This window comes from Schistocerca serialis, chromosome 1, assembly GCF_023864345.2.
Source record: "Schistocerca serialis cubense isolate TAMUIC-IGC-003099 chromosome 1, iqSchSeri2.2, whole genome shotgun sequence".
NCBI lineage: Eukaryota > Metazoa > Arthropoda > Insecta > Orthoptera > Acrididae > Schistocerca > Schistocerca serialis.
In genome coordinates, this window is record NC_064638.1 from 329,280,183 (window position 1) to 329,304,326 (window position 24,144).

Sequence of the window (24,144 nt, forward strand, 5' to 3'; positions counted from 1 at the left end):
TCAACAAGATGAGCCATAACGACTTCGACGAAATCTACGTGGGAATCCATTCAAGTTAAGTGCCAAAATTAATGACTTTTTTACAGTGACTTGTTTATTTCCATTCTGACGATACCATCCACAGTCAATAACTTTGTTGCTGCCCGATAAAGCGAACATACGCTGCGTGAGCAACATTATTAATCTGATTTGTAACCTACTTTGCAAGTGGTGGTACTGTTAGAACAGGCACAATTTAAAAAAAAAAAAACAAGGCGTCAGTCTGGTTTCTGTTCGGGCGAGATAAAAACACAACTATCGACAGTATGGTGGCTGTTCGCAACACTGACAGGGGACGCACAACACTGAACACTCATTTAAAACAGCACTATACAGGTGACACGGCGGCAGATGGGAGGGGGGGTCCGGGGGGGGGGGGGGGAAAGGGGGGAGGAGAGGAAGAGAAAAAAGGGGGAGCCGATGGAGGGAGGGGAATGGACCCGCTAATATAGTCACATTCTTCAGTCTACGAGTTAAAATGTTCAAATCATATCTTTAAAATGATAACAATAAATGTTGGAGAATTTGACGAACCACATTCGCCTCTTTATTGATATCAATTATTTACAAAATTGCATCCACTGAGAATAATGAACGCAGACTGGAAAACTGATGGATCGAGCAGCGAGTGCGGCGAGGTGGCGCCCCCGCGCGGACGCGTCAGCCGCTGCCGCTGCCACTGCTACTGCGCTGCCGTATCGCCCTGATGGACTCCCAGACGTCGTCGGCGAGCAGCTGGGGCTCCTCGAAGGCGGCGAAGTGCCCTCCCCGAGGCAGGACTGTGTAGCGCACCAGGTTCACGTGCTTGTCGCGCGCCAGGGACTCCGGCGTGAAGATTATCTCGTTCACGAACTGCGCGCACGCTGTCGGTGTCACATTTGGAATGCTGGAAAATAAGTGTTGTCTTTAAACAAATCCCTCCTCTTTATTCTGTCTTCATGTAAGGGCGCAACAAGAAAACCACCTAAGGTGATCCTCAATACACCTAACATTGAAACTTCCTGAAAGACTAAAATGACACACTGGGCCGGAAACGGTTTTTCGCGAACAACACTCTTGCCAACATTACTAACGGAACGCGTCTCGCTGGCTGACTCAACCAGATGTAAAAGTGTGAAACCGGAATTTCCCTATAGAAGGTGCTAGCCGTATGTGTAGGGTAGAGAGCCTGGGTGAAGTTGCCCGTGATTGGTTGATTAGCTTTGGCGCCATTTTTCTGACAAACGTCTCTCGCGCTTCTTATGTTCGCCGTGCTTTTGAGTTGAACTGAAGTTCAGAGGACTTTTGGAAACGATTAAAAGGTATTTGAATTATTGAAAGACTTGTTATGCGTGGTGCACGCATGTTCGAATTAGTTGTATATCGTTTTTAGTACGTAAAGCGTTTGCGATCTTAAATACGACTTGAAATAATGATGCGTTTTGTGACGAAGTCGGTAGGCCTACATGTTTGAAGTAAACACGTTAGTGCTTGTACAGAATTGGTTTTGACATCTGTAATTCGTTCTGCAGACGTTTGTAAACGATGCCAGGTTGTGCTGCATTTGATTGTTCCAATAGAGGCGAAGGTGGATTTCGCATGTTAGCATTTCCACGCAATGGTTGCTGAAACATTATTCGTAGTAAATAATTGTAGGTACTCTTGAAGACAGTTTTTAATAGGCCTACTTACTGTGGGGTAGAAGGGATACGGTAGTTTTCTTGTTATATTTCGTCGTTATTACAGTAGCCTACATTTAACGTTACCTGATTTTTGTAATCTTTTTCGTTTGTTATCTACGAGAGCTATTCATGTCGTAAGCAGTTGTTTACTTGTGACATGCATAAAGTTTGAAGACGTGACAAGAAGTATTAATACGTCTCACACTTTTTTCATGTCACACGTAAACAACTGCTTACGACTTTCATTCATCTGACGTAATACAGGTACATTAAATCTTTAGCGTTATGCACTTCCGATACAAAACAAATGCTATACACTATATATTTTTATTTACGTTACTTTCATTGCAATATGTCTAGTAAACGAACTTTAAAGGAGATAAATCCAAGTAACGAATAATTTTCACAGCCACTGTATCAAATTTTCCTGTGCTGTACGTAGTAGGCTACTATGAGTATATTATAGCTATAAAAAAAGGCATTTAACGAATGATTTCGCCATATTGTCTTGCGCTTTTGATTCGGTGAGTGTGTACTCCACTATTGGCCATTCAAAAGTCAAAAGTCCCGCCGGCAGTTTGGCAGAAAAATGGCCGCCGTATCGTCCGGTTGGCCACTCTCTCCCTATACAGGCTCTCTAGTGTTGCGCCCATGACACCGCGTCTGCAGCGCCATCTGCTTTCTATAAAGGCTGACGACGGATGTCAACACACAGTAATCCGTAGGGTTTTCTATTATCATTTGAAGAAAACTGCTGCAGAATCGCATCGACTGCTTGTCGAAACTCTCGGCGAGCATGCTCTTGGGAAAACATAGTGTTTCGAGTGGTTAAAAAAATTCGTAAGTGGTGATTTCGACGTGAGAAACGACGAGCACGGGAAACCACTGAAAAAGTTCGAAGACAACGAACTGCAGGCTTTATTGGATGAAAATGATACTCAAACTCAACAGGCACTCGCGGAATAATTAAATGTCATGCAGAAAGCCGTTTCTTTTCGGTTGAAAGATATAGGAAAGGCGCAGAAAGTGGGAAAACGGGTTTCTCATGAACTGAATGAAAGACAGCAAGCAAATCGAAAGATCACTTTTGAAATGCTGCTCGCCAGATACAAAAGAAAGTCGTTTCTCCAACGAATAGTGATACGTGAAAAAAAATGGATATATTTTGAGGATCCTAAGCGTCGTAAATCGTGGGTGAATCCAGGCAAACCATCGACATCCATTGCAAAACCAAATCGCTTTGGAAAGAAGACAATGCTCTGTGTTTGGTGGGATCGTAAGGGTGTCATCTATTATGAAATGCTAAACCTGGTGAAACTGTTAACATTGATTGCTAGCAACAGCAAATGATGGATTTAAATCGAGCATTACGTGAAAGACGACCGGCATATAGAAAAAGGCAACACAAAATCATATTGTTCCATGATAACGCCGCATCACACACACCAAAACGGGTCAGAGCAACTATCGAGGCGTTCAGTTTGGAAATACTAGGGCATGCGGCTTATTCTCCAGACTTGGCTGCGTCCGATTATCATCTATTTGCATCACTGGGCCACGCTCTCGCTGAACAATGCTTTAATTCGTATGAAAATGTACGAAAATGGTTCGCTGACTAGTTCGCTTCAAAGGAAGAATTTTTTTTTTTTTTTTTTTTTTTTTGCGTGGCATTCATAGCCTGCCGGAGAGGCGGGAGAAATGTATAAATAGAAATTGAGATTATTTTGAATAAAATATTGTTTATCAGTTTCAAACAACAGACGTGTAGTTATTGCAACCAAATTCCGGTTTCACACTTCTACACCTGGTAAGTAGACAGGATACAGCGGAGAGCGGATTTACCACTGCCTTCTGATCGTTACCGTAATGTATTTCTCACCCTGTAGTGGAGTGAATGCTACAATAAAACTAATTTGCCGATAATGCATTGCTGTTAAATCTAGTTCCAGTTCTAGACACAGTTTTAACACAAGAACTTTCACTACAGCATGTACTTCGCTGGAGAGAGACAGATTCATTTCGGAAGCAACCCATAAGCTATCCACCGCTGTATTACTTGGTACAGAGATGTTGGAATATCTGCAGGATAATGCAAGAACGAGAATGCCCCAGGCATATCGTTCTCGTACGGAAAGACATAAAATTACTAAAGGACACATTAAAATTGGCTCAAAGTATCTCACAAAATTGAAGTAGAAGTAAATTTGGGTGTTAGATAAGTACGATATGTCCCACGCTATTTTTAATATACAGGGTAAGCCACCTAAAACATGCACAGCAGAGATTGCGGAAATGGAAAGTGCTATTGATGCGTGGTTTTCACGGAATGAATTGGTAGTCAGTGTCTGGTACTGCTAGCCAATCAGTAGACTGTAATAATACTCTAGAGTATTTTCTGAGAAAACATTCGCACTTTTTAATGGAGCAATGCCTGTTGACAATAACATAGTAAAGGTAGGGTAAACTAGAATGTCGTTGGTGTTTGTTGCAGGATTCTAGTGCGAGTCGTTTACGAGATATCGTATTTTGAAAAATTCTCATACCGACACTTGTATAATACAATACATGTGGTAGCACACACTAAAGAACAACGCAAATGCGTACACTAGGTATGTGGATTCTGACTAGTAACGAGACAACTGACCATCACAAGCTGTGTTCAAAATGACCACCGGCAACGGCAATACACGCTTCCAGTCTGCTATCGAACGACTTCTGCACACGTGCTAGCATTTCAGCGAAAGTGACCCAGTAGGCTGCAGCAGCAGCATATCATCGAATGTTCGTATGTCCTTGTAGACAGCTCCTTCAGCTTTCCCCATAGCAAAAGGTCTACAGGCATCACATTCGGGGAACAGGCCGGCCAAAGTACAGGTACTCTGCGTCCGATCCAACGATTTGGGAACAGACATGGTGCAGTACTTCGTGCGCTATGGACATCCATCATATTGGTACCACTTTGGAAGACGGCCTGTTATGAGGCTGCGGTACTTGCGCGCGTTCGGTGTTTCGTATATGAAACACGTGCCTATGAGCTGATGGTTCACTATCCCACACCACACGTTTACACGGCATGGACGCTGACGTTCCACCTGACGAAGCCAGCGGGGATTGTCAGCAGACCAGTAGTGCATGTTTCGGTGGTTTACCTTGCCATGATTGGTAAATGTGGCTTCACCACTAAACAAGATACCCTGTCTTAATGCCCATGTACAGAAGGTAACACGATTCTCATAACCGTTTCCATGCAGTTCTTTATGGGGAGAGATGTGATGGGAATGGAATCTATGTCGATGGAGAATGCGTGGGACTCTTGCCTGACTCATGTCACTTCCTCGTGCGATTGCGCTGGAGCTACCGAGCGGATCAACTACAACAGCACCAAGAACATTTGTTTTCCCCTCTTTTGTCGTCAACTCTTTCCTTCTGTTACGTTGTCTAGGTGTTACGCTACCACTTTCACGACACTGGCTGAAGACGCTGATAAATAATTGCCGAGATGGTTGACATCTATTGGGATATCTTGCCGCGAATGGCACAAGCCAGTGTGCGTGTGGAAATTTTTCAAAATACTATATCTCGTAAACGACTCGCAATAGAATTCCGCAACTAACGCCACTGACATTGTAATTTACCGTACTTTCTGTCTGCTAATGTCAATAGGCATTGTCCAATTCAAAAACGTGTATGTTTACACAAAAAACAGACTTTAGAAGTGCATTACAATCTGTTTATAGGGTAACAATACGAGCCCCTGACTACCAATCCATTCTGTGAAAACCGCATACCAATAGCACTTTCCATTTCCGCAGTATTTGCGGTTCAAGTTTTAGGTGATTCGTCCTCTATATAGCGACAGTCTCTTGAGAGAGTGGAAATTCGTTGGTCACTATGGTTTAAAAATATCATACGAAACACAAATAAACGCTTGTTCGTCGCTGATGACCATGGAGATCGAAACGGATGGGATGCTCCCTTTCCTAGATGTTTTGATTAGAAGACGAGCTGACGGCACTTTGGGCCACAGCGTCTATAGGAACAAAAGTATGGCAAAAGTATGGCGTGCTCAAAACTCTTGTACACAGAGATGACACCCTCTCCGACAGGGACAGTCTCCAACAAGAATTGGACCATCTGAAGACCGTGTTTTGGAGGAACGTTTACAACGAAGGGCAAATTCGGAAGGCTCTACATCCCACGCCTGCAGCACCGGCGGAAACTGAGGATGAATCTCAGGAGGAGGCGGCCTTGGCTATTATTCCGTTTTGTGGGGCCTTATCCGGAAAAATTGGATGCATTTTACGTAAACACCAAGTGAAACCATCTTCTATCCTCCAAGAAAAACCAAGAGCCTTCTTGCTAGTGTCAAGGACAGCCTTGGTCTACGTAAATCAGGGGTTTATCAGACACCTTGCCAATGCGGTAGTGTATACACAGGGCGGACCATTCGTACCATTGAGGACCGATGCCGAGAACATCAACGGCACACTAGACTGCAACAGCCCAGTAAGTCGGCAATCGCTGAGCATTGCCTGTCGGAACTCCACAGCATGGATTATGACCAAACCAAAGTCCTGGCACAGATTTCCAAATACTGGGACTGTGTCATCAGAGAAGCCATAGAGTCCAGAGTAAGGGAGCCACAACTAAATCGTGACAGCGGTTACATCCTTAGCAAGGCGTGGGAAACCGCGATCACCCGGATTAAGAAGAAAAATGATATTTCCCAGAGAGTACCTACTTCGGGGGAGGAGGGAAGAATAACGAGAGTGGTGGCGGCAGACCCCCCCTGAACGAGAAGACCTAGGACGCAGCGCCCAGACGGCGGGAGAACGGAAGCTGTACCTGGACCGCGCGCGGGGCGCGGACCGCACCGACTCATAGGAAGCGCCTGAGGGAGGAGCGGGAGGGGGATTGTCCTATATACATGGCGCCGGCCCACCGCCGGTCAGTGCATCAGCGCACCTGATGATGGCAACGTGGTCGATTGCCGAAATATTGTGTCCTATGCCCACGTATGCCAGGCTGTTCACCCGAGATTTATTTCGTCATAAAATACGCCTGGAGAAATTGAAGAATCACAGTTAATTACATATTATGATGAAGATAAACTGCAATTGCTGTCCACAAACTAAAGTTACTATGCCAGATCTCTGTTGATAAGACAAAAGTAATTGCATTTCCACGAGTCGAACATATAACATAAGAACTGTCACTTATGAATGATAGTAGCACAAGTAAAATGTTTTCCTATCTTGGAAATTAAATAAGTTATCTAGACGATCAAGATGCACATAAAACGAGTAAAAGTCGAAAATATGTAGACCCTATTGTACTGTAAACAGAACTTTAAAACATAAGGCGACGAAATAAACTAAATTTTATAAAACTATGGCAGAGTAACTTGGACATTTACCAAACAAAACGTAAAATTCGAAGCATCTGAAATTAGGTTCCTAATAGGTGTGAAACGACGTGAAAAATTAAATGAGAGTTGAAAGGTGAACCAATAAACAATAGAAAAGATGAAAATAGGTATAAATTGAAGGGTTATATGGAAAGGAAATCTTAGTACTCTATAACAACGCATTTCATTTCAAGCAGCCACCGTGCCTGAACTTGACATTTCAATATTAGAGATAAGCTTATGTCTCAGAAAGTCTTCTTCATCTTTGTATATCAATTATCTGTGAAAGACATTTTCTTTCCTTTTTTTGTTAAACTAATAAAATTTATATTCCTCTCTACTTCTTTGAGCATTCCTGTGATTTGTACTCTGTGTTAAATAGTAATGCTAAGTCCGATTGTAATAATTATTATTACTATTATGCAAACTAACTTTTTGCATCAACGATAATACCATTTCTTGTCACCAGGCACGCTGCTTTCCAACGACTGCTTGATACGAAGCCAGTTCTTGCTCGAGAATGAAAGTAAACTCAAACGAGTAAAAACAGTTTTATGCCGTAACGAAAAACTAACAAAGCTAATTCCTTCTTTTCAATGTTATGATTACACGTTTTCTTTTCTTATTGGCAATTTAATGTATCTTTCCTTCGACAGCCGCGCTGGATTAGCCGAGCTGTCTAAGGCGCTGCAGTCATGGACTGTGCGGCTGATCACGGCGGAGGTTCGAGTCCTCCCTCGGGCATGGGTGTGTCTGTTTGTCCGTAGGGTAATTTAGGTTAAATAGTGTGTAAGCTTAGGGACTGATGACCTTAGCAGTTAAGTCCCATAAGATTTCACACACATTAGAACATTTTTTTTCCTTCGACAACAGTTTACTGTCATTAACAAATTTAAAATAACAAAACCTACGCAGGGGGACAAAGGTGACAGACTGTTACAGGACCCGAGAAGAGAGGGCAGGAATAAGGCTGACCCACGAAGATAGAACAGGCATTACGCCTGATCCCTGAATGGGAAGATAATGATGAGTTAGTCCTTCAAGATACGTGTGAGAGCCTCTGGATGTTCGGAAAACAGGAAAAAAACTGCTAAGGTATCTTTGATTTTGTTATCGACATGTCTCAGTCGATACGACTGTTGCCCGCGAAAGTCAAGACTGGCGCAGAGCTTTACCCTGTTAGGAAGTTACATTACAGTTTATATACCGTTGCTGAGTGAAATCTAACATGCCAGGTGGCTATAATTAAACCGCAGCTAGTCACACAGGTCCAGTATGATATGTAATTATCTTATAGCAGCAAAACTTGGTATATATTTTAATGCATTAACGCGAACCGATTTACGGTGGCAAAAATTAGTTCCAGCTTTAGCAATAAGGCGCAAACCTGGCACTGTGAATTCGCCGCTTACACAACTTGCTCAATATGATTACCGGAGACGTCGACGAGATAATGTACAGCGCCAGATTTGTACCAGGTGGCCATAATTGGAACTATTATTTTTCCAGTGTAACTCTGTTCCGAATTAACGCATTGGCTTATTTACCAAGTTTCTCTGCCATATGATAGTTACAGCCCACGCTGTACCTAAGCGAGTAGTTGCACTGTAATTATGAGCACCCGGTACCAACATACTTTCCAACAGCAGTAAAAAATTGTAGGAATTGAGCTTCCTTTCACAAAAAAGAAAGGTAGTAGAAAACAGTTAGTTTATCTTTGCACTACGCATTAACCTTACTGAAAACATAGATTCATGTGAGAGTGAACTGGGCACCACAGACGATAGTGCTGCTGTGTGAGGACGACGCCATCAACCACGTAACGATGGCTAAGGGGTACTACGTCGTAAGCTAGTTGAAGTTGACGCACATGACGCGACAGGAATCTCGAGAAGATATTATCAACTACAGATGAGTGTTACTTACGACTCAAGGTTCAACGCGTATTGCGCCTTATTGAAGGACTCGCTGTACAGTCGGACTGAGGTGGTGATGGAGCCAGTGACCCAGTAGATCATGATGTTGTCCAGCAGGTCAGTGAGGGTGTACTTGCGCGTCAGACCACCGTCAGGGAGAGACTTCCAGCTGGGATTCGTCCACGTGGAGAATTTTTCCAGGATGTAGGCAGCCAACGCTGCAGGCGACGTCTGCAGAGCGATGCCTGAAACAAGGATGCTTATAGACACATCGCATTCAAGCACACAGAGAGCCACGAGAAAATGTCGTGTGAGTGTCGCTCGCGCAAAATAACGTGGCAACAGCGCAGAAAAGCATTGTCGTCGTGAGTGCTGTGCGATCCCAACCCGTAGTTCCAAGGGTGCGGCTGTCTCAACTGACAGGCACCTGCAAACTTCGAGCATGCTCGTTGTTGTATCTTTGTTACAAAGTATGACACTGCGATCTTCGCACACCATAGGTGCCAGGAAAGTTCTCCATAGTCGGAGAAAAAAATGGCTCTGAGCACTATGGGACTTAACATCTATGGTCATCAGTCCCGTAGAACTTAGAACTACTTAAACCTAACTAACCTAAGGACATCACAAAACTCCCAGTCATCACGAGGCAGAGAAAATCCCTGACCCCGCCGGGAATCGAACCCGGGAACCCGGGCGTGGGAAGCGAGAACGCTACCGCACGACCACGAGCTGCGGTCATAGTCGGAGACGGACATATAATTTCCATGTGACACATATTCTATATTTTACGTAGTCAGTACATAGGAAACGATATTCTCACTATGCTAAATTTTTGAACCCCTTTTTTGAGTTTTTCTAGCGTGCCGTTCGAGAGTGGAACGGTAGAGAGACGGCTTGAAGGTGGTTAATTGAACCCTCTGCCAGGCACTTTATTGTGAATAGCAGAGTAATCACGTAGATTTAGATGTAGGTGAAATTTCCTTTGTACAGCATATGGTCGTTTCTTGTCTTGCTTTGAATGACCCATTGTTATCTTTTGTTTATGTGACTATTTCTTTTTTATCCTTACACTGGAGAGAAACTATCACTGTCTTTCAACGTTCATATTCGTCTTATTGGTCATACAGACAAACACGTTAATACGAGTACTTGCGGACTCGCTGGCTGTATCTTAAAAGTTACTCGAAGTATACACGGTCCAGTCACCTGCCAAAAGCCTGAATAATCGTCTTTTGCAGCGCGCACGTGCAGGAAGAGTGTCAGTGAGGTTCTAGAAAGTGCCGACAGGGATGTGGAGGCATGCCGACTCCAGTACCATGGGCACTGCACTAGGTTTATCGGCTGTGGATCATGTCCGAACAGCCCAGTCGAGGTGGGCCCAAAGATTCTCGTTTGGGTTTAAATTCAAAATGTTTGGTGGACAGGGAGAACGGTAAACGCATCCTGATGCTCTTCAAACCACGTACATACACTGTTAGTTGTGTGACCCGTTACTTTGTCCTGTTGGTAGATACCACTGTGACGAGGAAAAAGAAACTGCATGTAGGTGTGGACATGGACCCTCAAGGGTAGATGAATACTGCTGTTGATCCAGTGTTCCTTCTAGAATGACGAGATCACACAGAGAATACGACGAAAACATTCCCCAGACCGTAACACTCCCTCCTCCAGCCGGGTCTCTTCCAATTATAGTTGCAGGGTGTTTGCTTTCAGACTATTTAACGCCGATGTGGTATAAACGTGTTTCATCTGAGAAGGTCACCTGTCTGTACTCAGTGGATGTCCTGTTGCGGTATTGGTGTGCAGATTCCAGCCTTCATCGTCAGTGAACAGCAGTCAACATGGTTGCATGAACCAGACGCCTGTTGTGGAGGCCCATAAACAACAACATTCACTGAACAGTCATTGAGGAGACACTGTTGGTAGCCTCTTGGTTCATCTAGGCAGTCAGTTGCGTAACTGTTGCAAATCTGTTCACCTGTACACGTCCCCACAACTGTCGTTCACCTCTGTCATATGTGGCCTATGGTGCACCATAGTACCATCAGCACTGTTTTGCATAATGCCATTTTGCCTTGCATGCGAAAAGTTCACAAACTTACTCGTTTCGGAAATGCTTCCATCCTAGGCGTGAAAGACAATGATCATACGCTTTTGCACGTCAGGTGTTTCGTTCCATTTCGGCATTACTTCGACGATGACGACTGCAGTGTTTTCCACGCCCCCCCCCCCCCCCATCTCTCACCCCAACATACTTCATATACCCTCCACTGCTAGTGCTGCCACCTAATGTCAATGAATGATTATTACACATTGATATCGAACGAGGGCGATGGTCGCTTTAACGTGACCGGGCCGTGTAAGTTTGTGCACAGATTTCAGCTGTCAAAATGCAGCCTCTTTATTGCTCACTGGTCGTTCGCAATGGAGCCCCCACCACTGCCACTTTCCCCTTCCCCATCACGCCGTCTGCACAGGTATGAGCCAAGTTGTTTCGTCCACAGTGTATGAGAGTACTGATTTGAACAATGGAATCTGTTGGGAAGAGACACAAATACACAGATTATTGTAGCCAGAAACAGCTGCTGTATTATCCTGTAATAGAAATGACTGTGTGATGGGCGGTGCAGCGCATCCTTTCAGATGGAAGGTCACGTGTCTGGATGCGGTGTGCCGCTTGTTGCAGTTATTCTTCGGCGTGCAGAGCACAAATCCCACGCTCATGGTCGCTGAGAGTACGCGAAGGAACTTGCCCCCCTTCTTGCAGAGGTGTACCGTAGGTCTCTAGAAGAGCGTAGCGTTCCAAAGGATTGGAAAAGGGCACAGGTCATCCCCGTTTTCAAGAAGGGACGTCGAACAGATGTGCAGAGCTATAGCTCTATATCTCTAACGTCTATCAGTTGTAGAATTTTGGAACACGTATTATGTTCGAGTATAATGACTTTTCTGGAGACTAGAAATCTACTCTGTCGGAATCAGCATGGGTTTCGAAAAGACGGTCGTGTGAAACCCAGCTCGCGCAATTCGTCCACGAGACTCAGAGGGCCATAGACACGGGTTCACAGGTAGATGCCGTGTTTCCTGACTTCCGCAAGGCGTTCGATACAGTTCCCCACAGCCCAGAACGCAGCATGTCATTCTCAATGGAGAGAAGTCTTCCGAAGTAAGAGTGATTTCAGGTGTGCCGCAGGGGAGTGTCATAGGACCGTTGCTATTTACAATATACATAAATGACCTTGTGGATGACATCGGAAGTTCATTGCGGCTTTTTGCAGATGATGCTGTGGTGTATCGAGAGGTTGTAACAATGGAAAATTGTACTGAAATGCAGGAGGATCTGCAGCGAATTGACGCATGGTGCAGGGAATGGCAATTGAATCTCACTGTAGACAAGTGTAATGTGCTGCGAATACATAGAAAGATAGATCCCTTATCATTTAGCTACAAAATAGCAGGTCAGCAACTGGAAGCAGTTAATTTCATAAATTATCTGTGAGTACGCATTAGGAGCGATTTAAAATGGAATGATCATATAAAATTGATCGTCGGTAAAGCAGATGCCAGACTGAGATTCATTGGAAGAATCCTAAGGAAATGCAATCCGAAAACAAAGGAAGTAGGGTACAATACGCTCGTTCGCCCACTGCTTGAATACTGCTCAGCAGTGTGGGATCCGTACCAGATAGGGTTGATAGAAGAGATAGAGAAGATCCAACGGAGAGCAGCGCGCTTCGTTACAGGATCATTTAGTAATCGCGAAAGCGTCACGGAGATGATAGATAAACTCCAGTGGAAGACTCTGCAGGAGAGACGCTCAGTAGCTCGATACGGGCTTTTGTTAAAGTTTCGAGAACATACCTTCACCGAGCAGCCAAGCAGTATATTGCTCCCTCCTACGTATATCTCGCGAAGAGACCATGAGGATAAAATCAGAGAGATTAGAGCCCACACAGAACCATACCGACAATCCTTCTTTCCACGAACAATACGAGACTGGAATAGAAGGGAGAACCGCAGAGGTACTCAGGGCACCCTCCGCCACACACCGTCAGGTGGCTTGCGAAGTATGGATGTAGATGTAGATGTATATGTAGAACTGTCGCGAGTCGACATATGATTGCTGACGTACCAGCTACGAAATGTTTCCCACGGAGGAAGTAGTTGTGGCTGCTACAAGCGTTGTTATTAAGAATAATAACAAATTATATCTCTTCATGAACGAGAACTTTGGGAAAATAAATCTATACATAACATCTGAGGGTAGCCATGCGGCCTGAGGCGCTTTGCCACGGTTCGCGCGGCTCCCCCCGCCGGAGGTTCGAGTCCTCCTTTGGGCATGGGTCTGTGTGTTGTCCTTAGCGTAAGTTAGTCTAAGTTAGATTAAGTAGTGTGTAAGCCTAGGGACCGCTGACCTCAGCAGTTTGGTCCCATAGAACTTACCACAAATTTCCAATTTTCCAATAACAACTGATGTATCCTGGAACAACGGATACGCCATTTGTATTTGTTGCGGACGTGGCTTTCGGTTCACCTAAGAACGAGATGCGATCTTTTGCAGTAAGAGTTTTATCTCTGGACAACAGAGCCCTTATTACCTTGTTGATGCAGCAAGACATCTTACTGAACGTACACTGCCCGACGAAAAAAGTAAAGTACCCTGAATGGGAGGAGGTTAGGAAATGAAACTTCACGATTTGAGAGCGTAGGTGATGTTTCAGAGATTAGAAAATAGAGCCAAATTTACAAAGAACTTGGCAGTACAAGCCCAGTTATCAGTATGAAGTTTCAACTCTTCTGGCCAGGATTCATGCAGAGATTCGATTGAGAAGCACATCATAAAGCCGTTGCATACCTTCACGATGCAAGCTGACCCACAACTGTTGTAACTAGTCCTTGACATCATGGATACTGGCACTGGGGCAGAGTTGACGCCCGAGATGTTCTGACACATGTTCAACCAGGGACAGATCTGAGGATCTAGCTGACCTCGGCAGTACCTGAAATCACGCGCACAGCTCAAAGAGACACGGACCATGTGTAAATGAACACTGTCCTTTTTAAAAGTGTCGCTACACTCCTGTCGCATGGGAAGTAATACACGAGGACGCAGAATGTCTTTGACGTACCATTGAGCCGTCGAGTTCCCTTAGTCATTCGTGACCTGAAGTTATATCCGATGCTGCACACTACATGATGCCAGAATTATCACCAGTATGCCTCTCGAAAGCACTGGAAGAAAGGGACCTCTCCCCAGGCCGGCGCCATACTCATCCACGGTACTGATAGACTGCGATTCACCACTGAACTCATTGCGACGCCATCCATCAACCGTCCAGGCCTTCCGCTCGTGGCACCACTTCAGACACAGGATTTGAGGTGTGCAGCGGGCGAAACATAGTACAATGAACTGTACACTTATTCGAGCTGTGCTTGAACGACAGATATGGGTGCGTCATTCAGTTGTGTGCCACAAATCGCATGGGGTGGTCAGTGTTGGGGCATTGTTGGGAGCACCACCGTCTGCGTTTCTCTCTCGGCTGTCTCGTCAAGGGAAACTGCAACAATGGCCGCTGTGCAGAGAATCAGTGCTGCTCTAGACGTAGTCGCGCTGTCCATGTGGATGCTTGCCTTGCAATAAACGAACCATTTCCTGACTAAAGCACGCGACGTGACTGTGCGATCGTGCTCGGCAAGCGAAAGTATGTCTGTCCTATCGGGCGCTGGTCGCGTGGAAGGCATTGAGTAAGGCACTGCTGAGCCGGTCGATTCATTGTTCCTATGACAGCCGTGGGATCCCGAACAACGAATGAAGCAGCAGCAAGTAATGGTAAACTGCAGTCTCGATAGGCTACGACCCTGCACTTGTCCAATTCCAATACATACAAGTAGATGTTTCCCCTTTTACACGACACACTGCATAGTCTTCTGCCAAACATCCAACATTCAAATGCGATTTGCGACTAGGAAACTAGTTGCGTAATCTTTGCTTGTATAGAGAACGTACTTTATGCATTTGCTTATCCCAGTGTGTGATACACTTCATGCGATTTTGGCACTTGTTACATGCTGCGTGCCGTCATTGTGTTGATATTGTTAATAGCCGGTAGCTTAAACTTCTAAACAAAATAAAAAATCTTATTCTATTGATCGCCTATACGTATAAAAAAATAAAACTTACCGATAGTGTCTGGTTTGGATGACTGAATGTGCATGTAGCCCGACTCCTCTAACAAGTGGGCGAACATTTTCTCGCTGAGAGGATAAACTTTATCGACGTACTGTTCTTCGACGATGAGCGTAGGCCAGAAGCTGCCGAGTATCCTCTTCAAAGTACTCGTCGCTGTTTGCGAGAAACACATGTTGGAGTGGTAGCCTAATACTCTGAAATGTAGATCATGTAATTTATTAGAGTATAACGGTGAGTGAACATTTCGCAAATACAGTCAAATTTTTTAGAACAAACTTCCTTTTAAAGGTGAACATCGACTCGTATTCATCGAAAATAATGTGTAATATCACCTAAAAAATCCAGAAAATAGTCTTTTAAAGACAGGTGTATAATGAAAGTTGAATAATAGTCATCTAGGGTACATAGGACAACTAAAAATAAAGTCACCTTACAAATTACGCCTCTCATTTTCTTTTCCCCGTATCCCCTGTATTTTATGTAGCACCAGGTACTTTATTCAGTTGGAGCCAGTTTCTTTCTTCTCACCCAGCTGCAATTCGATGCCACCCAGGCATTTCAGATTTTTATCCTCACTTTTCGTTTTCTGTCGCTTCTTTCATTTGTGAAGCATCTTCAGTGGTCTATCATACATGTTTGTTTTTGTATGTATAATAAGTACATTATGCATTAGTTACAAGTATGTTAATATGTTACGTTCTCTCATGTCACTCTCCTGTTTTCCAGTTTAGAAACGAGTTTTGCAGCACAAGTTTCGTGGCGTTAAATTATCGTTCGGAAATCGTAAATAACACCAAACGATAATTTAATCTCACGAAAGATATGCTGCAAAATTTGTTCCTAACCTGAAAAACAAAAGAATGACATAAGAAAACCTAACATCTTAACACACTTGTAGCTAATAAATAATGCATTCAATATCTATATAAAAACAGACATGTATTGTAGGCCACTGAAGGTGCTTCATAAATAAAAGAAGCGAAACAGGTACAGCAAAACTGCCTTTCAGTTATTTGCAGAGACAGAACATACCTCCATGGCAGTGTTTATACTGATTGTCTGTCATGTTCGCTCGAAGTTGAGCAACTGGATGCCGTTCCGTTTCCAAAAATCATCGTCATCACTTTTAGTCTGTTCACAGTTTGATAGTATTTCATTACGTCTTCCTTACAAGGGAACATCCCCATCGCTCCCCCCTCAGATTTAGTTATCAGTTGGCACAGTGGATAGGCCTTGAAAAACTGAACACAGATCAATCGAGAAAACAGGAAGAAGTTGGGTGGAACTATGAAAAAATAAGCAAAATATACAAACTGGGTCGTCCATGCGTAAGATAGGCAACATTAAGGGCAATGTCAGGCGAGGAGTGCCGTGGTCCCGTGGTTAGCGTGAACATCTGCCCTCGACTGAAAATTTTGCTTTCTTTATTTTCGCAAAGTTATGATCTGACCGTTCGTTCATTGACGTCTCTGTTCACTGTAATAAGTTTAGTGTCTGTGTTTTGCGACCGCACCGCAAAACCGTGTGATTAGTTGACGAAAGGACGTGCCTCTCCAATGCGAACCGAAAGCATTTGATCGCAAGGTCATAGGTCAACCGATTCCTCCACAGGAAAACACGTCTGATATTTTGTATACGACACTGGTGACAGCATGTGCGTCACATGACAGGAATATGTTGTCGACCCACCTAACTAGTACACTTGGCGAATGGGTGAAAAGATTCTTCTACCTTGCCCGATTTAGGTTTTCTTGTGGATGTAATAATCACTCCAAAAGAAGTGATGAAAACATAAGAGTTTTTCACATAAACTGAAAATAAAAAGTTAAAATTTTCAGTCGAGGTCAGATTTGAACCGAGGACCTCTCGTTCCGCAGATGTTCACGCTAACAGGACCACGGCGCTCCTCGCCTCACGTTGCCCTTAATGATGCCTATGTTACGCATGGACGACCCAGTTTGTATATTTTGCTTATTTTTTCATAGTTCCACCCAACTTCTTCCTGTTTTCTCGATTGATCTGTGTTCAGTTTTTCAAGGCCTATCCACTGTGCCAACTTATAACTAAATCTGAGGGGGGTGCGATGGGGATGTTCCCTTGTTAGTTTTTATTTGCCATTTGGTTATTTTTCGTACATTGGGCATTCCATACTCTGGCGCTTCGTTTCTATTTTTTTTTTCTTACTTTATCTAAACTCTTGTCTCCTCACCTGTCACATTTAAATGGAAGAATACGTCAACGCCATTCTCAAGGCGCATAAGAAGTGAGAAGATGGAGAAGAGAAGACGGCTATCCACAAGAACTTTCTAGTCAACTTTTTTCTTCAATTCTGCCGTTACAGAAGTAAGCTGGATCGGAATATTCCTCGTCGTGAAAATAAACGAACATCATGTACAATTTCGTGATTTATACTTCGTTCCTTTTGTGATCTCCATACAATTTTATTATTTGTAAATTAATATCGGTGAAAAGACGCATTTTGTGAAACTCATAATTGACAGATATTTATCCCACATTAGAAAAGCAGATAAGAAAGTGGCTTTTGCCTGGCTCGCCTCTCTGCTTAGACTGGGCCGGTCTCTTGGGAAATGGAATAAACTGGCGGAGAAGCGCGCGGCAGGGTGGGGGCACAGTATCGTATTACAAGGTCGACCGTTGTTTTCTTTTTGGATGATCTTTGTGCGTGCAATTAAAGACAAAACAAGATATCAACAGTGTCAGTCACAGGCAGATTTTGCAACAGGCGTAGCATGCAGGCTACCACCATGCAGGGCCATGAAAAGGCGCTTCACTGCGAGATCTGTATTTCCTGCTCAGTTATGCATTAAAGACGCTGACCCCACGTTCGCGTTTCTATACGGTATTTTAACCTTAAATATGCAATAACCGATAAACTCAATACTGACGGACATTTCTTCCATCTTTCACATCAGGCTTCTTCAAATGGTTCAAATGGCTCTGAGCACTATGGGACTTAACTTCTGAGGTGATCAGTCGCCTAGAACTTAGAACTACTTAAACCTAACTAACCTAAGGACATCGCACACACCCATGCCCGAGGCAGGATTCGATCCTGCGACCGTAGCGGTCTTGCGCGGTTCCATACTGTAGCGCCTAGAACCGCTCGGCCACCCCAGCCGGCCAACAGGCTTCTTGCCCGAATCTAATAAAGCTCAAGAGTCTATCTGCTAGGTCACGTAGGACACCGAAGGTCATCTTGTTCAAAATCTGATCAATCTAACAGTCTAGTGCGCGAAAGTTCAACATTAACGTAGTAAAAATAATTTTGCTGTGTAATAACAGCTTATATTTACGGTCGGAATTTATAGAATATAACCACCTCCGCCCCCCATCACTTACTTTTGGGGGAGGGGGTAGTGGAAGGGGGTCAGATTTTTCATGGTCTCCATAAATCGATTAAGGGAAATGTTGGGGGTGTTCATTTGAAAAGGACACAAGCATTTCCTCTACCCTCTCTCAATGTGAGCTCGTACTCCGTGCCTAACGACTCGTCTTCGACGGTACTTCAACCCCCAACTTCCCTCATAGCTGCTCTGCGCTATCTGACACGCATGTGACCACTTATGGGTCTCTAAACAGGTGTCGAAATAATAAAAAAAATTGTGTAAGTTACTTTATTGTTGAAAGTTTCACAACGCATTTGTATAGTTAAGTGTTCACCGTAATATGACATGATTATTGTGTAGGCTCACGACGAGGAAGAATCACACACAAATTTAATTTAATCGCATACTCGATCAATGATAAAATAGTGGCAGCGTTCAAGACAAGAAGCAGTCGACCCAAATATTTTGCTACCGTGAAGAAGTAAATGGAGCTGAATTACTGTGAAAATCAAACGGGGACATGGAATTACAGTTTAAAGACTGTTCTCTAGCGTTCTGATAGAGCCTCTTAAACTATAAGAAGCGCGTACTATAGCAATTCCTTGGAGCTCAGCTCGTCACTGTTTGCTTATGGAGTACATCTTCCTCTTATGTGTAAATCAAGCTCTTAAATATATGATTATATTGCACAAGAAGTGGCTCTGCAGTTGTGGAGGGCCGTTTAACAGGTAATTTTTAATATTTGCTAAATAACTGCGTTACTCATTGGAACACGTAACACGTGATTTTGCAGCAATAACAGAAATTGTATTTTCTCACTGTTACTACACGCTGAGGTGACAAAAGTCATAGGATACCTCCTAACATCGTGTCGGACCTCCTTTTATTCGGGCTAGTGCCGCAGCTCGACGTGCCATAGACTGAACAAGTCGCTGGAAGTCCCCCATGCGGGAATACGAAGCCTTGCTGCCTCTATAGCTGTTCATAATTGCACAAGTGTTGCCGATGAGGGGACTGACGACCTCAGATGTTAAGTCCCATAGAGCTCAGAGAGCCTTTTTTTTTTTTTTTTTTGCCGATGCAAGGTTTTATACACTAACTGGCCTCTCGATTGTATCCCATATGTATTCGATAGTATTCATGTCGGCCGATCTGGGTGGCCAAAGCATTAGCTCGAATTGTCCAAATTGTTCTTCAAACCAATCGTGAACAATTGCAGCCCGGTGACATGACATCGTTGTTTGAGAACATGAAGTCCATGAATGACTGCAAACGGTCTTTAAGTAGTAGAAATAACAATTTCCACTGAATGGTTGATGCAGTTGGACCAGACGATCCAATCCATTCCATGCACACACGGCCCACACCATTATGCAGCCACCACCAGATTGCACAGTGCCTTGTTGACAACCAGGGTCCATGGCGTCGTAAGGTCTGCGCCATACTCGAACCCTACCATCAGCTCTTAGCAACTGAAATCAGGACTCGTCTGAGCAGGCCACGGTTTTCCAGTCGTCTAGCATCCAGCGGATATGGTAATGAACCCAAGAGAGGCGCTGAAGGGGATGTCGTGCCGTTAACAAAGGCACTCGCGTCGGTCGTCTGCTACCGTTGCCCATTAATGCCAAATTTCGCCGCACTGACCTAACGGATACGTTCGTCGCACGTCGCACGTTGATTTCTGCGTTTATTTCGCGCAGTGTTACTTGTCTATTAGCAGTGACTACGTAAACGCCGCTGCTCTCTTAAGTGAAGGCCGTCGGCAACTGCGTTGTCTGTGGTGAGAGGTAATGCCTCAGATTAGGTATTCTCGGCACACTCTTGTCTCTGTGGATCCCGGAATACTGAATTCCCTAATGATTTCCAGAACGGAATGTCCCATGCGTCTAGCTCCAACTACTGTTGCGCGGTCAAAGTCTGTTAATTCCCGTCTTGTGGCCACAATCACGTTGGAAATCTTTTCACGTGAATCATCCGAGCATAAATGGCAGCTCCGGCAATTCACTCCCGTTTCATACGTTGTGTAAGCCAACTGTATATGTGCATATCGCTATCCGACGACTTTTGTCACGTCATTGTGTGGTCAGAAACTTCATACGAGTGTTATTGGAAACGTATAGAATGTATGTTACGTACCTCTCGGGGTAAAGTGTCGCCATGTGAGTGCCAATGACGGAACCCCAGTCGCCGCCCTGGACGTAGAACTTGGTGAAGCCCAGGCGCTCCATGAGGTCTCTCATGACGACCGCCACCTGCGCGGCGCCCAGGCCGGGCTTCTGGGCGCCCTGCGAGAAGCCGTATCCCGGCAGCGAGGGCGCCACCACCTCGAACACGAAGTCCTGCCCCTCTCGCGGCGTGGTGAGCAGCGGGATGACGGAGTAGAACTCCCGCACGGAGCCCGGCCAGCCGTGTAGCAGCAACAGCGGCACGATGTCCACACCGTTCGGCACGTTTGCCGGCTTGACGCGCAGGAAGTGCAGCACCAGCCCGTCCACCGTCGTCTTGTACTGCGGGAACTTGTTCAGGAACTTCTCGCGCTCGCGCCAGTCGTACTTGGTGCGCCAGAACTCCAGCACTTCCTCCAGGTACTTAGAGTTGAAGCCGTACTCGAAGCCAATTCCCTCCAGTGGTGGCGTTAGCTTTGGAGTGGATTTGAGGCGTTCATGCAAGTCTCGGATAACCTTCAACATTTTAAATGGTTCATCAGGCGCAAAGCCGAAGGCAGCAGAGAGACTAAAGTCGAACTGTGCTCTAATACCCGATGCAATACCTGTCAGATTCTATACACTATTTTCCCCTCGTTAGCCCCTCTTTTAACCGTAAGATGCAAAAAATCTTTACCCAGCAGCTGAAGGAATGCACAGCTCACATTTGTCCACAAGAAGGTTGTCAGAAGTGTCCACAAAACTACTGTCTAATATCTTTGATATCTGTCTGTTGCAGATCCTTAGAACATGCACTACTTGACAAAAAAAGTGAAGTACCCAGAATAGATGGCTGGATGTCAGAGCAACTTCGTTAACGTGCACATTGTCAACAAGTATGTGAATGGATGGAGTTGTAGCTCTCTGTGATAGGTAGAGTGCATTAGTGTTGTTCACATCTAGTTTTGTTACCAGGCCTGCCGCATGAACAGCGTCAGCTGTTAAGTGATCATTTCAAAGAACGCAGAGATGTCGTGTTTTCTGTGAGTCAGTGTTATAAGCATTCATCCCCGGTAGCTGAGTGGTCAGCGCGACAGAATGTCTGTCCTACAGGCCCGGGTTCATGGCCGGCCGCGGTGGCCAAGCGGTTCTAGGCGGTTCAGTCCGGAACCGCGCGACTGCTACGGTCGCAGGTTCGAATCCTGCCTCGGGCATGGACGTGTGTGATGTCCTTAGGTTAGTTCGTGTTAAGTAGTTCTAAGTTCTAGGGTGACTGATGACCTCAGATGTTAAGTCCCATAGTGCTCAGAACCATTTAAGGGGCCGGGTTCGATTCCCGGCTAGGTCGGGGATTTTCTCCGCTCAGGGACTGGGTGTTGTGTTGTCCTAATCATCAACATTTCATCCCCATCGATGCGAAGTGGCGTCAAATCGGAAGACTTGCACCCGGCGAACGGTCTACCCGACGGGAGGCCCTAGTCACATGACGTTTACGTTTAGCGTTATAAGTACCTGATGGAATTTGAAAGAGGCCACATTGTGGGTCTCCATTTGGCCGCCTGGTCCAGTCGTGAAATATCCAGATCTGTGGAGAATTTGGATTTGACAGTGGACTGTTGTTGGACTGCACGGGAACGTGACGGCAGCCATACTTGTCGTCAAGGTTCCGGTCGACCACGTCTGACCACCACAATGGGAGGATCGCTGTACTGTGTACCAAGCGCGTCGTAACCTTTTCACATCTGTGCAAGTAATGGACTCCCTGCGATTATATGTCACCCTGCATCATTGGCCGGCCGCGGTGGTCTCGCGGTTAAGGCGCTCAGTCCGGAACCGCGCGACTGCTACGGTCGCAGGTTCGAATCCTGCCTCGGGCATTGATGTGTGTGATGTCCTTAGGTTAGTTAGGTTTAAGTAGTTCTAAGTTCTAGGGGACTGATGACCACAGAAGTTAAGTCCCATAGTGCTCAGAGCCATTTTTTTTTTTTTTTTTTTTTTTGCATCATTGGCCAGAGACAAGCAGCAGTCATCCTGCATCACTGCTCAGAGGTAAGCAATGGCCAAACTAAGGAATCAACAACACATGCGTACGACGCCATTAAAACCACAATAACAATAGCTGGGTTTCGAAGGGTGCCGTGCCTGGGAAGCATACACCACTGATGATTGGCGTCAGATTGTGTTCAGCAATGAGTCGTGGTTCTCCATTAGCCTGGTTGACCATCGTCGGTGAGTATGGATGCGACGTGGGGAGAGGTCCCTTCCTTCCTATGTTTTGGAAAGGCAGAGTGGAGCCACTCCTGGTGTGGCATACCACTGGGTGTGCTTCCAGGTCAAGGCTGATAGTGACTGAAGGTACTTTGACAGTACAACAGGACATCACGTACATGCTACATCCTCATTGTGTTATGTATAAGGCGAAAATATCGTGGTCCCGTTTTTCAATAACACAGTTGCCCGTCGACACATGGCATATGTTTCTACGAACTATCTGCTTGATGTTAAGGTACTCCTGTGACCACCAAAATCCCCAGGTCTGACCCAATAGAACATGCATGGGACCAGCTCAAACGTCAACTGCGTCCCAGTGTCAGTATCCAGGATATCAAGGGCCAGTTATACCAGTTGTGAGTCGTCTTAGGCCGGCCGCGGTGGTCGTGCGGTTCTAGGCGCTGCAGTCCGGAACCGCGGGACTGCTACGGTCGCAGGTTCGAATCCTGCCTCGGGCATTGATGTGTGTGATGTCCTTAGGTTAGTTAGGTTTACGTAGTTCTTAGTTCTAGGGGACTGATGACCTAAGATGTTAAGTCCCATAGTGCTGAGCCATTTGAACCATTTTTTTTTTTTTGAGCCGTCTTGCCTCAGGCTGTGATACAACGGCTCTTGACACCCTTCCCAACCGAATCAGTGCATGCATCCAGGCAACGGAGGGTGCAACGACATACTGGTGAGTGGGCTCGTACTGCCAACTTCTTTGTAAGTTTGACTCGATATAATCGTCGCTGAAATAACATCGTATACCCTCTCAACCCGTGATGTTTCATTTCTGCGGCTGGTTCCGGCGGAGTTCGAGTCCTCCCTCGGGCATGGGTGTGTGTGTTTGTCCTTAGGATAATTTAGGTTAAGTAGTGTGTAAGCTTAGGGACTGATGACCTTAGCAGTTAAATCCCATAAGATTTCACACACATTTGAACATTTTGTTTCAATCCCCCCTTCCACATTTTGTCAGGCAGTATATTATAGGTATCTCCAACAGAATGATCCCCACGCCAGCCATCACAGAATTAAAAAAAATTGTCATGTGATAACCCAGCTCTCACTCTTCTAGTATGACATCGTGAAAGTTAAGGAACTAGAAGTAACTCTAATATTGTTCATTGAAATTAATACAATTATAAAAATTCTACGATACAAAAGCTCATATGGTGTTGATGGACTTTCAA

At 45.0% G+C, this 24,144-nt stretch overlaps 1 protein-coding gene across 1 annotated transcript in view; it reads right to left on the reverse strand.

Moving 5' to 3' along the window:
- Positions 1–553: 553 nt before the first annotated feature.
- LOC126469914 (juvenile hormone epoxide hydrolase 1-like) overlaps positions 554–24,144 on the reverse strand; it is a 53,315-nt gene continuing 29,724 nt past the window's right edge. Inside the window, exons 3-6 of the mRNA XM_050097294.1 lie at positions 20,694–21,238; positions 15,202–15,404; positions 9,034–9,268; positions 554–925 (exon numbers count right to left, since the gene is read on the reverse strand). Coding sequence (XP_049953251.1) covers positions 700–925; positions 9,034–9,268; positions 15,202–15,404; positions 20,694–21,238 — 1,209 coding nt within the window. The 3' untranslated portion in view covers positions 554–699. The remainder of the gene's footprint in view (positions 926–9,033; positions 9,269–15,201; positions 15,405–20,693; positions 21,239–24,144) is intronic.